The 17,220-nt window shown below is 38.2% G+C and overlaps 2 protein-coding genes across 3 annotated transcripts; both read left to right on the top strand.

Annotated features, from left to right (window-relative positions):
• Positions 1-4,780: 4,780 nt before the first annotated feature.
• Positions 4,781-7,964, top strand: LOC122002563 (GDP-mannose transporter GONST3-like). 2 transcript variants are annotated; one of them, XM_042557773.1, is made up of 2 exons: positions 4,781-4,948; positions 6,549-7,964. In XM_042557773.1, the coding sequence occupies exon 2, from the start codon at positions 6,549-6,551 to the stop codon at positions 7,665-7,667; it is 1,119 nt and encodes a 372-aa protein (XP_042413707.1). In that variant the 5' UTR covers positions 4,781-4,948; the 3' UTR covers positions 7,668-7,964. The 2 variants fall into 2 exon arrangements, with proteins under 2 accessions (XP_042413707.1, XP_042413706.1); XM_042557772.1 differs by having other exon boundaries at positions 6,535-7,964.
• A 911-nt stretch (positions 7,965-8,875) lies between these two features.
• LOC122002562 (protein ETHYLENE-INSENSITIVE 3-like 1a) lies at positions 8,876-12,715 on the top strand. The gene is made up of 2 exons (XM_042557771.1): positions 8,876-9,135; positions 10,508-12,715. Exon 2 carries the CDS (start codon positions 10,572-10,574, stop codon positions 12,468-12,470), a length of 1,899 nt encoding a protein of 632 aa, XP_042413705.1. The 5' UTR covers positions 8,876-9,135; positions 10,508-10,571; the 3' UTR covers positions 12,471-12,715.
• Positions 12,716-17,220: the final 4,505 nt, after the last annotated feature.

Below are 17,220 nucleotides of genomic sequence, written 5' to 3'. Positions count from 1 at the left end.
CTTGTCCTGCTCCACCAAGTTTTACTTCAAGATTCATGTCAAAAAAATAATACCAATAAACTAGAGAATAGCACTTACCTCTTAGGATCTGTTAGAGACAACACAACAAAGAGGAAAGGAAAAGAAATCTAACAGTAAAACAAAGAGGAAAGGAAAGAAGTGGTCAGAGAGGGAACCAACCCTAGTGTTGTAGAAAGGAAAGGATCTCCATGTGTCGGGGTAAAAACGCAAAGACCGCTTTTGCGGGGGGGGGGGGGGGGGGAAAACGAAGTCTGTCGGGTCTGCGTACGTCACCTCGGTGAAGTGGATTACTATGCCGGGGAAAAAGGGCGCAGGGTGAAGTGAATTACGGAATAAATAAATAAAAATACTTAGGGTTTTAGCATGGAAAAAGGTAAACTGGTTCTATAGAAAAAAAAATTTAATTGGTTCAAACTTATTACTTCAATATTTAGATATATCAGTTTAATTTTGTGACTTATTACTTCATCAAATATATATTATAAAATAAAATATTAGATAAAATTAGAAGTGAGGCAGGGTTTTTTAATCTACGAAGTCTAAAACAATATTTACTGCATTAAATTTATTACCAAAGTTGATTATCATATATTACTTCATAATTACTAATTGCTAAAGTAAATAGTGGAGAAGTCTATTGCAGATTTTCACATAGTGAATTAGATAAGTAGATTGAACAAGAAATAACTTTAGCATAACACTCCTTTGGCATATTTTTGGCTTTTATCATGCATCTTGCTATGATAAAAATGGTTCTATTTTTTCTTTCAGCTATTCCATTTTGCTGTAGTGATCTAGGAACTGTCAAAGGATGTTGGATTCCAAAAGTTTCACAAAAATCATAAGTCCTTGGAACTATATACACCTCCTCAATCATACCTCAAAGATTTGATATTATATCCACTCTCTTTTTATACTAGAGTCTTGAAATTTTTGAAAGCACCAAAGTTTCTAATTTTTACATAAGAAAATAAACCTAAATTTTTCTTCTAAAATCAACAATAAAAAGAAAAAAATATTTACTCTTACCAAGTGAAGGAGGATTTATCATCCATAGACATTTGTATGCATAAGTTCAAGTGACAATGTTGCTTCTTTTGGAAAACTCTTTCTAGCATGTTTTCCAAGAAGACATGCTTCAAATAAATGATGTAGATGGTTGATCAGAGGAATACTTTTTACTATATTTTTTTTTCTCCCATAGCCTTTAATGCTCTAAAGACTAAATGACCAAATCTCATGTGTCATTGTCATATTTCATCTTGCACATTAGCCTTCAAATACTTTGCTTCAATTGTCTTAATATTCAAAGTAAATATCATGTTCTTTGACATAGCAACCTCAGCAAGCAACTTACATTTTGATCTCTAAGCCAAAATAGTTATTCTTCATAAGAATCTCACAACCTCTTTCACATAGTTGACTTAAGCTTATAATGTTACTCTTTAATTTTTGCAAAAAGTAAACATCTGATATTATTTTATGACTACTATCTTTAAAAGAGATGAGAATTTTACCTTTCTCTTCAATATGATTTTTTTTAGGAGTTTCCAAAAGAAATAATGTCTTTCACTTTTCTCATTAAGTTATATAAATTTATCTTTATACCCACACATATGGTTGCTTGCACCATTATTCAAATTCCATAAATTGTTATCACCTTTTTCTTCTTCCTTGATTTGTAGTAATAAATTTGTTTATTCAATTTCTTGATTGTCGGCAACAAGATGAACTACTTCTTTAATATCATTAGTAACACTCTGACATTCCCCAGCATAGTGACCTATTTTATGGTAACTATAACATTCAACTATAGATTTGTCATACTTTCTTCCATTTGAAGTTGGATAATAGCCTTGTCCTTTTTCCTCTTCCTCTTCCATAGTATCTAGATGATAGTTGACTTCTTTCTTCTTAATTAAAATTGTCTCCTTTCCCCTCATTTGGTTTATTTTGACCTTCCTTGTTCACAACCTCTTGCTCGACCACGACTTCTAAAATAGTTGTGTCTTCTTTCATCATTCTTTAGTGTAGCTTTTGTTGGTGCAATCGACTTCTAGGGTTTTGATATTTGACAATGTAACCAAGTATGGTTAGGTTGACTAAGAGTTAATCTAAATATGATTTGATGTTTGGAAGCGAGAAGTCTAGTTAGGACTATATGAGAAGGGTAAGTCTTAACCGAAGGTTAGGAAGGTTTGAAGTTTGCTAAGTGACTAGTCCTAACTAGAGGGTAGGCAAAGAAAAATCCTAGTGAGTGAAGTCAGACCCTAGTGAGTGAAGTCAGACCCTAATAAAGCTAGGTAGTGGAAGTCCTGGTGAGTGAAACTAGGTGGTGAAAGTCCTGGTAAGTGAAATCAGATAATGAATGCCCTAGTGAGTGAAGCTGGGCACTAGTGAGTGAAGCTAGATGGTGGAAGTCCTGATGAGTGAAGTCATGCAATAAAAGTCCTAGTGAGTAAAGCTAGATAACTCTAGGGGTAACCCTAGGTAATGAGAAGTCTTGGAGGAGTAAACTCCAAGTATTTGTCACTGACTAGTTCCTATCGATCGCGCAAGGTTGATCAGACCGATAAATTATTAATACTGCTAACATTATTTTATCTTACTATTTTATATCTATTGTGCTAGCTTAGTATTGCAGGTAAGCCTTAGTAGATTAGGTTGACCAAACACTAAGCAAGACCAGAGAAAGTCCAAACAAGTCTGAAGGACTAGATGTTTAGTAGGTAAAGTCAAGTAAATAACTGGAGAAGAGACCAGTGAGGACGAGTTCTGATGGGGCTTTATGCATTGATCCAGTTTAGGTCCATTTTGGATGTCTAAACTGAGACCATTATTAAATCTTGGTCTTGGATAGACAAGATCTAATTAATAATACTATTTTATAAATGTGCTAACTTCATTTTGCAGGGTATATTTGTTGTTTGGACTAACAAATATTGCAGGAGTTAATTGCGCAAAATCAACCGGATGAACAGTATTTGAGTCGCCTCTTGTGTGATTGGAGGTGCCCTGGCATGGAGGACCGCTTCTGCGTGGTTAGAAGCGCCCTGGAGCAGGGCGAGGAGGCACCTCGAAGGCTTGGAGGCGCCCTTGAGTGGATAATGGCGAAGACTTTGTTGACGATAAGAGGTCGAACCTTCGAGGATAAAATTTAAGGTTGGAGGTGCCTCAAGTGGCATTTGAGGCGTCTCCAATGCTCTATATAAGGTAGATTCAGCCAGGGCTCAGAACACAAATTGAACACAACTTCTATATGTGATCTGTCTAGATTCTGGCTGCTCTAACTTCATCCTTCCATTGTGCCGCGACACTACTACACCCTACTACTACTGAGAAGACGTCCAACACTAAGCTCGATATGATGATTTTTACGCGTTTGGTAACAAAATTTTCAATTAAGTTTTTAATTATTGCATAAAGAAAAGTGTAAGTTGTTACACTTGTCCTTAGTTTGTTGTTGTATTTGATTTAATCTTCTGATGGTTTCAGAAAAGGATTTTAGTGAATTGTTCGTCGATACGGTCCGAGGGATCGTGGGTATTGAAGTAAGAGTCACCAAAAGCTCCAAACCAAGTAATCGATTGTGTCTTAATTTTCTTTTTCTCGTATTTTATTATCATTTATTCCGCTGTGTACTTAATTTCAAAACAAAAGAAAGTTTTTAAAATCACGTGATTCACCCCTCCCTCTCACCCTCTCACGTACTGTCGATCCTACAACCTTAACTTTGAGAACTTGCTCCAATGACTCTTCTTGCATGTCTTCCCTTCATCTTTTCTTCAAAAAAATCAGTTCTCTAATTCTTCAATAATCATTGAATATAGATATTCTGTTTCTTCAATAACACATACAATATAGTCAAATTTAGGAATTAAAAAACAAAACACTTTTTCCATAAGACATACATCTTTTATTTTATCTTTATATCTCTTCAATTGATTAACAATTGTCTTCACCCGTGAATAATAATCCATGATAGATTCATACTCTTTTATCTGCAATGCTTCAAAATCACACCTTAGTGATTGAAGTTTACCTTTTTTTTTTAACATTGTCAATACCTTGGAGAGCTTTTTACAATATCTCCCAAGTGTCATTTGAAGTAGTAGCATCGACCATCTTTTTGAACATGTAATCATTCAAATATTATATTGATGGATGAGGGTGAAAATTTATTAATATTTATTCTTTGTCTTTGATAAAGAATTCTTCTGTACTGGAGGTAAATTATGTTTATTCTGAGACTTCTTATAATCTTTCTTTACAATCTCCCATACATTAAGAACCAAGCAAGACTTTCATCCTTAGTTACCATGTTTCATAATTCTTTTTTACGAGATGTGGAAAATGAAACTTGGTCTTCACTTGAACACTTCAACTTTAACTCATACCACTTTATTGGATGATGATCTTTATAAAGAAAGAGACTCTAGGAGAACTCGATAACACTTATTTTTAATCTTCCGGATTGATTTAAAATGTCAAGTGGAAGAACGTATTTCTTTAAGAAACTCATTTACAGATTTTTTTTTAAACACGCTGTTTGTAACTAAAGTATTCTCTAAATACTACGAATATATTTTAGAAATATATTCTAGAATTAATAAATGAATAATATTATTCATATAAAAAATTAAATTTATTATTTTAACAAACTCGTCAATCGTCATCCATGTACACGTGCGCCGGCTGAGTACACGTGCTCTACGATGCAATTTTCTCTTCCCTAAATTTAGGGGCCCAAGACGCATACTTGATGGGCCGAATAGCGCTGCCAGTGCATCGCCTCTTCGAAGCTCGGCTCCCGTAGATCTACGCCTATGTTGGTCGCCGATCTCCATTTGTCGGTGCTTTACTCCCGTCCCCACCGAGCACTGACGACTCTATTTCTCCATTACGAAGCCACCCTCCTTCCTCCGAGGTTCTTTCTCTTGCATTCACTCTCTCACTCTGCTGTGTTCATTTTGGGGGTATTTTTTTTTTTGCCCCCTTGAGGTTGGGTTGCTGTGGAAATCCAAGTTTTTTTTTTTTGATATTCTGACTTTTTTTGTTTTTTTCGATTCTTGTCTACTGGATATGTTTTGCGATGCCGTTATCTGGGGATTTATCAATGGTAGGATCTCTCGTTAGCGAGATCGCTTTGATATCTGTAACGTGTACCCATTATAGCAGCCGTGATGCATAAATCTTGTATTGTTATAGTTCTTGTTCTTTAAAACTTGAATTAAAGCCCAAAGAGGCATCTTTCTAGTTTGTATTAGTTAACTCGAGCGCTCCTGCTTACATGGATCACTGGTACAAGTCGTTGTCATAGTTTTGGGTTCTTGAAGATCTTTGATTTCTCTGGGAGGGTCTAGATTCAAGATTGTGCTTAGTAAATCTCATTGTGGATTGTTAATGTGAAACTGTTGATAGGCGATCTTTAGCCTTTTTTAGCATAAAAGCCCAAAAATCTACCCTTCTTTCTAATCTGGCATAATTGTGCTGCTGGTCGTGGTTATGCAGTTCTTGAGTCTAACAAGCACTTGATTACCGATTATATTATTCCTTAACTAAAAACATTGCATCAATTTTCAATACAGTTTGTTTTTATTTGGATTTGCTGCTTTTACTAGTAAAAGGATACAGTAATTCTTTTTGGAACACGTTTTGCCATCTTTTTGCATCTGGGAATATTCTGTTTTGTTGTCTTTTTCCTTAAGACTTGTTTATGGAACAGCAGCTTTTATCTAAGTTCTGTGACATATGGATATTCCAATAAGCTGGCTGGTGTACATTTAGCATATTGCATCCTTATAACGAACACTATGGTAGATTTACAAGTTAAAGCAAAGATGAATTCTGATGTATTCTGGATAATTACATTATGAGTTTGATCTACAAGATCAATGGAATTGAAAATTTGTTTAAGCTACATAAATGTCAGATAACTCTACAATAGTGATGTTTCCTCTTTCTAATAGGCATACTAAAAGATTTTGATATGCAAATTAGGCAACTAGTAGCTACTTGCACTAGAGAGACACTTATTTTCAAGATAAGTCTTGAATTTTAATTGTGTGGTTAAAAAATCATGATGAAGCATCTTATCTAGCCCTTTTCTGCTATTACTTCGGTGATTTATTGTGATAAAAGATTCACATTATCACTGATAATGTTCTTGGAAATATAATGTTCTCACCACTGACACTTCATTTTCATTCCTTGGGAATATAATGAAGACGGAAAACCTCAAGAACAGGTGACAAAGAATCATCTGTCCTTGGGTTATTTGGATGTGAATTCCTTTTAATTATGTATGTTTCAAAACTATGCTTTGTTACTTAACTGAAACATTTTCCATTGGAGTCCTTAGCTAAAATTTATGTTTATTTCTTTAATTGATGTGACAATCTTTTCTTGAATGTCTAGACTGGATGCTGGGTGATTCATTTGAAGCCATATAGTTATTTTTTTACTCTCACTTTTCTTTTGCATTATCTTTATCAATTTCCTGCTATACAATAGGTTTTGATTTCCAGATGTCTGGCAATGCTGTGATTTTGAAAGTTAATGCTAGCCACGGCAATGAAAATTCTTCTTCAAGTGTTTCATCCTGGAAGGGTACTCTACTTGGTTTTGCACAGCAAGCATCCGTTTATGGTGTTGCTGCTGGCTATTGTGTATCTGCATCTCTGTTGTCCATAATCAATAAATGGGCAATCATGAAATTTCCATACCCAGGTGCTTTGACAGCTTTACAATACTTCACTAGTGCATTTGGGGTTATGCTCTGTGGTTGGTTAAAGCTTGTGGAACATGACCGTCTGAACCTCATTACTATGTGGAAGTTCTTACCTGCTGCATTCATCTTCTATCTGTCCCTTTTTACCAATAGTGAGCTCCTCCTCCATGCCAATGTGGATACCTTTATTGTGTTTCGCTCAGTGGTTCCCATGTTCGTAGCTGTTGGAGAGACTGTATTCCTTAAACAGCCCTGGCCATCTACCAAGACATGGCTTTCTCTCGCAACCATTTTTGCAGGCAGTGCTATCTATGTTCTCACTGACTACCAGTTCACCATCACGGCTTATATCTGGGCAGTGGCTTATCTAGCAAGCATGTCAATAGATTTTGTGTACATAAAGCATGTTGTGATGACCATAGGGCTCAACACATGGGGTCTGGTGTTGTACAACAACTTGGAGGCATTGATGCTTTTTCCCCTGGAGTTGCTCATAATGGGAGAGCTAAAAAAGATTGAGCATGATATATCGGATGAGTACAAGTGGTACACTTTAAGTGTGATTTTGCCAGTGGCATTGTCATGTTTGTTTGGCTTGGCGATATCCTTCTTTGGATTTTCTTGCAGAAGAGCAATCTCGGCGACAGGTTTCACTGTGCTGGGTATCGTGAACAAACTCCTTACTGTCGTGATAAATTTGGTCATATGGGATAAACATTCGACCTTGATCGGAACAATAGGCCTACTAATCTGCATGTCTGGGGGCGTTCTATACCAACAGTCGACCACAAAGCCCAGGAAACCGGAAGCTGAGACCGAGACACAAAGTAAAGACGAGGAGGAGCATAAACTGTTGGAGATGAAGGCAACTGAAGAGACTGACGATGTTGACGATACAACAGTAGATCCAAAGTAGAGTTATGTTGTGTGCAGAGGGAAGTAGTCGCTAATGATCTGTTGTATGTCGATTTTCCTCCAGAAAATTGATAGGATTAGTCACTAAATCACATTGTGTTCGCTGTGGACCTTGAAGTTGAATTATCATGCTATCAATCCAACTTCTTGGAAGTCAGTGAAATGATAGGATTAACTGTCAACTCAGATACAACAAGAGGATGCGTTCGATACAGTGATGGCAGATGATCTATTGTATTATGTCATCTGCATATTATTAAATTGGTACTAAAATAATGCATGATCGTTTGTCTTCTAATAATTTATTTATTAATTAATTTTTGGCTAGAGATGGTTGGCGCTGGACCACGTCACCATAATGTCGTGGTGGGCAGAATCTCGTACGAGACGTGATCTGAACCGAGTCCGGATCCTCTGCGCCCGCCTCCCGTGCGCCCTCTGCGTCCGTCGCTACGCGACAAAAAATCCACGCGTTAAGCACGTGCGTTTCTCCGATCAGCAAGAATGCTGATCGGTCAGCAGACCGATCAGCAGGAATGCTGATCGGTCTGCTGACCGATCAGCATTCTAAGTAAATTTTTTTTAATTTTTTTTTTAAAAATAAAATAATAAATAAAAACGTTTCTAATACATATAATAATTATACAAGTCCAATATACTTCGATCCATATTAATCCTAATAAAAAAAAGTAAATATATTTTTTTAAAAAAAATAATTAAAAAAAGTTTGCTTGGAATACTGATTCCTGCTAATCGGTCTGCTGACCGATCAGTATTCTTGCTGATCGGAGAAACGCACGTGTTTAGCGCGTGGGTTTTTTGTCGCGTAGCGACGGGCGCAGAGGGCGCACGGGAGGCGGACGCAGAGGATCCGGTCTCGATCTGAACCCTCACGTTTTAAACTTGCAACTTGGATTCTTGTGCTGACGTGGCACACAAAGGAGTCGAATCGGATGAACGGCTAGGTTATTTATTAGATCCGAGAGAAAAAAATCCATTTGAAATAAAAATTTAAAATGAAGAATTTTTAAGGAATAATTATCTAAAATTTAGCGAAAAGATGAGAGGAATAACTATCTTTTCTCCGAGAATATGCGTGAAATTTATTTAAAAAAACAAGAATTATCTAAAAATATCTGAAAAGATATATGAAAAACGGATTCATAGTCACGTGCCTGGTAGCATCCCATCCACACACCGCATAAAAACGAGATCTCGAGGAAATAACGAGAGTCAGAGAAAGAGAGCAGCAGCGGAAACCACCCACCTTCACCTTCGATTACCGTTTCTTTTCTGTTATTTTAATCTTCTATCTGACGATCGGGGTGAGATTCCAGCTCCATGATTTCCGTGCTCTTGCTTTACCTTCTTCGCCGTATAGTTGACGCTCCAGGTGAAAGCTGAGGGATCGTCTCTGCGTTGCGTGGATGCTGGGTTTAAGCTAGAGGCCTTGGGTGGAAGCTAAAAAAGTGAGTTTTTTGCTCGGATTTGTGGTTAAAGGCGCTCCCTTTTTTTGCTGATCTTCACTGCGCTTCTTCTCTGGTGGATCTCTGCGATTTTTTTATTCTTGTTTTCTGCGGTTTGGTTTATTGGTGTTTGTTGATTTGTGTTTTTGTTGGTTCGTTTCGATCCTTTGGCGGATCGGCAGCTGGGAGTTTAGATAGTCGGTTTGGTGAGCCCTAACGGCAGCTAAGTTCCTGTTTGCTAATGGGAAAGACAGAGTTCTTTTTGTTGATTGTACTCCATCTAGACTACGATTGGATTCGGAATTTCCTGGACAGTATAGTATGGATCTTTTCCTTGTAACCTGTTCATGTTATTGCCCGTAAAATTGTTTTTGTCTTTTGTTTTTTTAGGGTTTTGGTCTCCAATATGGTTGTAGCGAAGAAACCTCGTTCCACATATTTTGTCTATTTTTTTGCATCCTTCGCTATTGCTTCTGTGCGACTGAAGTGGAGGATGGCACGCGCTTCTATAGTTTTTGTTTGCCACTTCTGTTCGAAGATTTTTTTTCTTGATTAAGATGCAAGATTTATTTTTTATGTAAGGAAGTTCCTGTAGCTGCTAAGACCTGGGAAAGAAATTGTGGTGCTTTGTTTCATTCTTTTGTTGGTCGAGTTATATGATATCATATTTGGAATTATTAATGCTTCCATGGAGTTCTATTTACTCATCTGCCGTAGTCTGATTCTTCCCTTTGATAGATCTGTTTCTTTCTGCTTATTTCATTCCCTTTAATGAAGCACTCTTTGATCCTTTTTTTTTTTTTTGCCATAGCAATGAAGTGTTGCTTGTTTAGCATCTCAATTTAAACTACTTTAATATTGTCGAACAAGTTCGGAAACAAGTCATCAATTCTTCATTGGCTATTTTCCTTTTTTTTGTAGAGGATGTTACTTCTCAGTGGTTCATTCGACTAGTTAATGATTGACTGCACTGTATCTGTAAATCTATGGAGATTATTTCATTCTTTTCAAATTTCATAAAATATATATGAAGCATGCTTTTTTGGATTTTAGCTTCTTCAAGGTTCTGAGTTTTGTGATCAACATTTGTAAATGACTACTTATCTACTACTGCAAGTATAAATAATATGCTCAGCTTGCTGTTCTAGGAGAGTTAATTATTTTTGACATGTATGTTTGAATTGAGAAAATATCAGAATTCTGCTCTGAATGTTTGAATTGAGAAAATATCATCCCTCTTTGAGTAAAGTTTCCTGATTAGGATTGTTGAATGCAACAACTCACATATACTTCTCAGATTCATTATCGTGCCAAAGGGTTTCATGACTTTGACACAACAGTATAATATGTTCTGAAATTTCATTTTGTACTGCAGGAGGAAACAGCATCTATTCCATGTTCAGTGTATAAATGTTTGCTGCCTTGTGCATCTGACGATTATGGGGGACCTATTAATTGAAGGCATGGTACATCCTACTGTCTCAAATTATGCACAAATTTATCCCTCCAATAATGAGAGGAGTATTAGTTTCGGTAGCTTCCTTCAACCTTCAATGGGTGAATGCGCGATGGGAGGAGACCTGGTTTGCACACCATCTGAAAAATTTGCCGAGGCTGGTGATGTAGAGACTGATGAGGATATTGACATAGAAGAACTTGAGAGGCGTATGTGGAGGGACCATACTCTGTTGAAGCGGTTAAAGGAGCAGCAACAGAGCAAAAACAAGGATTTGAGTGACCCGGCTAAGCAAAGTCAATCCCAAGAACAAGCTTGCCGGAAGAAGATGTCGCGGGCACAGGATGGAATCCTCAAGTACATGCTGAAAATGATGGAGGATTGCAAAGCTCAAGGCTTTGTCTATGGTATTATTCCTGAAAAAGGCAAGCCTGTGACTGGTGCTTCTGATAATCTGAGGGGATGGTGGAAAGAAAAGGTCAGGTTTGATCGGAATGGGCCGACTGCCATAGATAAGTATCGAGCTGAGAATGCCGTCCCTGGGTCTGGTGATGGTTTCAACTCAGGAACTGCTAACTCTCATTCCTTGCAGGAGCTTCAAGACACAACACTGGGTTCTCTTCTGTCAGCACTTATGCAGCATTGTGATCCACCGCAGCGAAGGTTTCCTCTTGAAAAAGGAATTCCACCGCCATGGTGGCCTACCGGGAGAGAGGAGTGGTGGGCTCACCTAGGCATCCCGAATGAACATGGACCACCCCCTTACAAGAAGCCACATGACCTTAAGAAGGCTTGGAAGGTCAGCGTCTTGACGGCTGTAATCAAGCATATGTCTCCCAACATTGAGAAGATCCGCAGGCTTGTTAGGCAGTCCAAATGTTTGCAAGACAAGATGACCGCCAGGGAGAGCGCAACGTGGCTTGCGGTTCTTAAGCAGGAAGAAGAGATGTATATGAAGTTGCATCCAGATGCACGCCCACCCCCATCCTTAGGAGGTGGTGTAGTGTTCTCCTTTAACAGCAACAGCAGTGAGTATGATGTCGAAGGTTTTGAAGAAGGCTATATTGAGAATCTGGATTATAAGGTGGCTGTCGAGAGCAACACACTCAAACTAGATGCTAGTTCAGGTAATGGAAATTTTGTCAAGTCTAGTCCATTGAAGGAAGAAACTGACATGGAGTTCATTCAGAAGAGAACTTCTATGGAGCCTGAACCGGAGAGGAATCAGAGGACCTATACTTGCCAAAATGTGGTATGCCCACATAACGATGTCAGTCATGGATTTCTTGATAGGAATGCCAGAAACAGTCACCAGTACTTCTGCAATTATCAGAACACTGCCATTCCTCCTGGTATGGGAATGGTGAACAACCAGCTTCACTCGGCCGTGAACAAACCTTCAGTTTTTCCTTTGCCATCAAATACTCAGTCCAATCCATCTTCAATTGGATTAAATCACAATCCAATTAACATATCCGACTTAGGCATTCCTTCTGATGGGCAAAAATCAATTGACGAGTTAATGGACTTCTATGAAAACAATGTCAACAGTAGCAAGAATCTCAACTTGGAAGGTTTAACCATGTTTGATGAGTCAAATGATCTTCATGCTAGAAACCGGATGGAGTACAACTTATTTGTACACAGCCCAGGAATCGGTGGCGACCTCTTCGAACAATTTGACAGCTTGGTGGAGCAATCACAGTATGTGCAGGAAAGCATGATGCAGTTTCAGCAAAAACTTAGTGACCAGCCAATCGAAGTGAGTGGGGTTACCAGACTCGAACCCAGCCTCAACAAGCCGAAAATGGATTACGCAAATGCTGTGAACGGAGGTATTGTGGAAACTTTGCAAAAGCAAGATGGATTCAATTGGTTCTGAAGTCACAGAAGCTAGTTAGATGATGATGATGATGATGAGATCATCTCAGCTGAAGCAAAGTTTAAATAACCTATGAATTTTCTTTAGGCGATCTTGTTTTTAGTTGTATCTTATTTTTCCTTGTATCCTGAACATAATATTCCTATGTAGATTATGCTGCCAATGAGTTCTTAGATGCTCGATGGCGAAGCATTGTAAGACTTCATTAATTAGGACAATAAGTAATGGCTTGTGTTGGCTGTGTAGTGCTGTTTCAATATATATGGGGTTGCATGATGAATCTAGAACATGATACTGTCTCATTGATACAGTGGAGAAGATCTTGTGATCTATGTGGGATCACTAACCTCACAAACCATGTAAACACTAGTTAGGTCTCTTGTTTTGTCAATCCATTTCAAAGTTTCCAACCCTTCTCTTTTATCAGTGGGGTTTGCCTTATCTTCTTCCACTTTGTGATTCTTCACATGCATACTGGATCCAGAGTGATGAGTCAGTGCAAATACATTTCTTCAACAAATTCACTTCTTCACAAAAAAAACTGGCATATGTATGGAAAAAGGTAATGTTCTTCCATGTGACAAGAAGCTGTCATAACATTCAAGTTATAATCTTATGATCTGCGTGAGTGACCACCTAACTTATGATGTCAGAATCCATGATAGGCCAAATCTCCCTTCAAGTGAAGTTGAACACCATTGGAATTAATGATCGCTACTTTGTAAGGTTTCTCTTGTGGGTCAGATGTGTTTTGGAAATAACTAGGAGGATAGATACATGCAATGAATGATGAGATTTAAGAGTACCGTCCCGAGCTGGAGTTTTAGTCCGTGACTAGAATGATATTGTGTCGAGATTATGCCCGCATATTGATGCAGTGCGACTGAGAAAAGAGGAAGGGCTTGCCAAAGCAACAAGATAGAGTTTTTCTTCACAGCGATGCCGAGGAAGCATACGTCACATGTGCAAAGAAAGAAACGATGGAAAAATTTTGTTACGGTTTTCGTAATAAAATTTTATTAAGATTTTTTTATAACAGATTTTTCTTATGATTTTTTGAATTTGTTTTAATATGTTGAGATTTGGATATTATTTATAGGGATCATTATGAACCTATTGATAGTATTATCATTATAGTGTGGATTCTTTTATGTAAAGAGAATTCTAATAAATTGCTTCGGTGGTTTTGTGGAGTAGACATGCTGCCGAACCACGGTACCTCTTCTCCCTCTTCTTTTTCTTCGTGTTTGCTTTTTTTTGTGTGTGTCTTTGTCTCATTGCTCTGCACGATCTCTTTCTCTTCTTCCGCATTAGAGGTTGAGAGGTGTTGCCTCCTCTTTGTGTAACAATTGGTATCAAGACAATGTTTTGGTGAATTTCTTCAACATGTTGGGAACATCCTTCGCGGAGTTTGATATGATGAAATTTGAGAGAATTGAAAACTTCGGATTATGGTAGAGGAGGGTCAAGGACTTGTTGGTACAATAAGATATGGTAAAGGCACAAGGAGGAAGGAAAATAGGAAAGTATGAAGAGATCAAACTAGGAAGCATTTCAGGCGAAGGTGTTGGTGCAGTTTGCATTAACGGTCTAACTCAGATTTTGATGAATGACAAGTAAGTTAAGTTAGGTATAATTGTGATATAACCACTTTACCAAGGGTGCAAAAGTTAACCAGATAAGTCGACGGACCAACCAGATATCTGGTAAGAAGTTCAAATAGGTCAACAGACCGACTAGATATCTGGTGGTAAGTCCAGTTAGGTCAATGGGTCGATCGGATAGCTGGTGTGAAGTCCAGCTAGGTCAAGGGACCGATTGGATAGCTAGTGCGAAGTCTAGATAGATCAACGGGTCGATCGGATAGCTAGTGCGAAGTCCAGATAGATCAATGGGCAAACCGGATAGCTAGTGTGAAGTCCAGATAAGTCGACGGGCTGATCAGATATCTGGTAGGAAGTTCAGTTGGGTCTGTGGATCGAACAGCTGTTAAACTGGTAAGTAAATGTAAGTCGCTGGAGAAGAGTGACTAAGTGAGGACGCGTCCCGGTTGAGAGGACAGTAGACGTCAGTTCAGTTTAGGTCCATTTCGGATCCCTAATATGAGACCTTGACTAGTTCCTAGTTCTGGGAGGACAGGAACTAATTACTATTGCTTATTATTATTGTGCTAACATTTGTCTTGCAGGTTGTTATTTGATTTATAGGACTAATGTTGTTTTGTAGGACAAAGGAGCTAATTTACCTTTGGATGAATAGTATCCGAATGCGCCTTCATACTGTTCATCCAAGGCTCATTCCATGGATATGGAAGGCGCCTTCCGTAGGATAAAAATTGACCTCTTCGGTGATAAGCTCCAGAAAAACTCGGGATCAAATTTGACCCATTGGAGGCGCCTTCAATGCCTATAGAAGGCGTCTTCCATGCTCTATTTAAGGATGTTCGCCCAAGGCTTCTACAATAACTCACATACAAGCTTCTACGCATCCGATTGAGGTTCCGACTGCTCCGACCTACTACTGTGACTCTGCTACGACGCTGTTGCGCTCGACTACTGCCGACGAATTGACTGACACCGAGCCTAAGCTGACAATCTTCAAAGGTGTTGGGTAACGAGCTGTAATTTGTGTATTTAAGTATATAGGACAAGTGCAGGGTGTTGCACTTGTTCCATCTTTTTGTACTCGATTTCCTTTTTTGGAGGTACTGGAAAAGGTATTTTAGTGGATTGCCTATTAATAGATTTGCAGGACCTAGATCTTGGAGTAAGAGTCGTCAAATGCTCCGAACCAAGTAAAATCGAACACGTGTTATTTTACTTGCTTTTCTATTTCCGTCTTTTCTCGTAGTTTTCCACTGCGTACTGAGTTCTTAAAAATGAAAAAGACAAGTTTTCAAAAATCACGTGATTCACCCCTCCCCCCCCCCTCTCACGTGCGTATTGATCCAATAGAAGGTAGTGGTAACAATCAGACTTTGTCTTACATATAATATGATGTACCATATCATGGACTAGGAGTCACGGGTGATAGTTTGGCAAAAGCTAGAAAGTCAATACATGTCAAAGTCATTAATAAATAAACTGTATCTCAAGCAAAAGTTATACGGACTGAAGATGATAGAGAGAACCCATCTGAGCCAACACATTAACTTATTCAACCAGATTGTTAGGGATTTGAAGTGAGTTGATATAAAGATCGAGGACGAAGACAAAGCCCTGATGTTACTGAATTCTCTACCTTTATCTCCTATGTATGATAATTTGGTTACTATTTTGATATGGGGTGAGGAAGCTCTTAAATTGGAGGAGATTGTATGTGCATTGCTAAGTTTTCATCAAAGGAAGAAAAAAAGCGATGAACTTTCTCAAGGAGAAGGACTTATAGTAAATAGTAACCAATAGCATGGTAGGAGCAAATCTCGACATAGATCGGGCAACGACAACAAAGCTCGTTCTAAATCAAGAAGGAAGAAAGTGATCACTTGCTACAAATGTGAAGGAAAATGTCATATAAAGAGAGATTATCTAGAAATAAAGAAACATGTTGTAAAGAACAAAAGTAGTTCGACGAAGTATGCAAATATAGTTGAAGAGGAAAATTTAGATAGTAGTGATGAACATATGCTATCAGTTATGTAGAGTCTGGAGTAGCTGACGGATGCATGGATCTTAGACTCTACATGTTCATGTCACATGACTCTAAACAAGGAGTGGTTTGGACAGCCAATTCTGGTTTAGTGTTGATGGGAAATGATATGTCATGCAGAGCTATCAACATAGAGAATGCCAGAATCAAAATGTTTGATAGTGTAATCAAAATCCTATGTGATGCCAGACATATACCAGAGCTAAGAAAGAATTTGATTTCACTAGGCACACTAATAGTATTAGTTGCAATTACAAATCAGTGAGCGGAGTGATGAAGGTCAGTAAGAGAGCTCTTACGGTAATTAAAGGATAAAAATTAGTAATGAACATCTACAAGTCATTAGGGATTATAGTTGTTAGTGGAGTCACCTCAGTGGAGCCTATATCAAATAGTACTATCTTGTGGTATATGCAATTAGGTCATATGAGCGAAAGTAGAATGCTGGAACTTCACAAGAGAGATTTGTTAAAGGACATTAAGACGTGTAAGCTTGAATTCTGCAAATTCTATGTCCTTGGGAAATATAACAAAGTGTAATTTAAGATAGCAACACATAAGATGGAGACAATGTAGGATCGAAAGAGTGGATAGAAAGGGGGGGGGGGGGGGGAATATTGCACTTTTAAAATTTTTTCTTTTAATCATTTAAATCAAAGTCGTGTAGCGGAAAGTAAGGAACATGTTTGTTTACTTGATTCGAAGCCTAGGTCGACTCTTACTCCAAGGCCCGCGATCCTTGATCGCACCGTTAGGCAATCCACTAAAACTCTTCTTTCCTAAAACCTCGAAAAGAAACAGTGTGTACAATATGCAAGAATATAAGATAGTAACAACCTACTATCTTATGTGAGTTTAAGTACAATGCAAGATTTAAAATAAAAGTATATCGACACTTATATGGAAGATGAAACTCGGTCGACACTTGAACGAAGTAGTTGCTTACGTGAAGACGAGTTGTAGAGCAGTAGCACGAACAACAGCAACTAGCACAGAGATGAACTTCAAACCAAACAGATTTTGTTACACAGTCTCAGACCTCGAGCTCACTTTTATAAGAGTTGTCGACGTTCGGTCGACTGATCCCTAGGTTCGGTCAACC

The sequence above is a fragment of the Zingiber officinale genome, chromosome 7A, assembly GCF_018446385.1.
Source record: "Zingiber officinale cultivar Zhangliang chromosome 7A, Zo_v1.1, whole genome shotgun sequence".
Taxonomy (NCBI): Eukaryota; Viridiplantae; Streptophyta; class Magnoliopsida; order Zingiberales; family Zingiberaceae; genus Zingiber; species Zingiber officinale.
The sequence above is the reverse complement of the archived record's forward strand: the minus strand, read 5'-3'. Positions and strand labels throughout refer to the sequence as shown.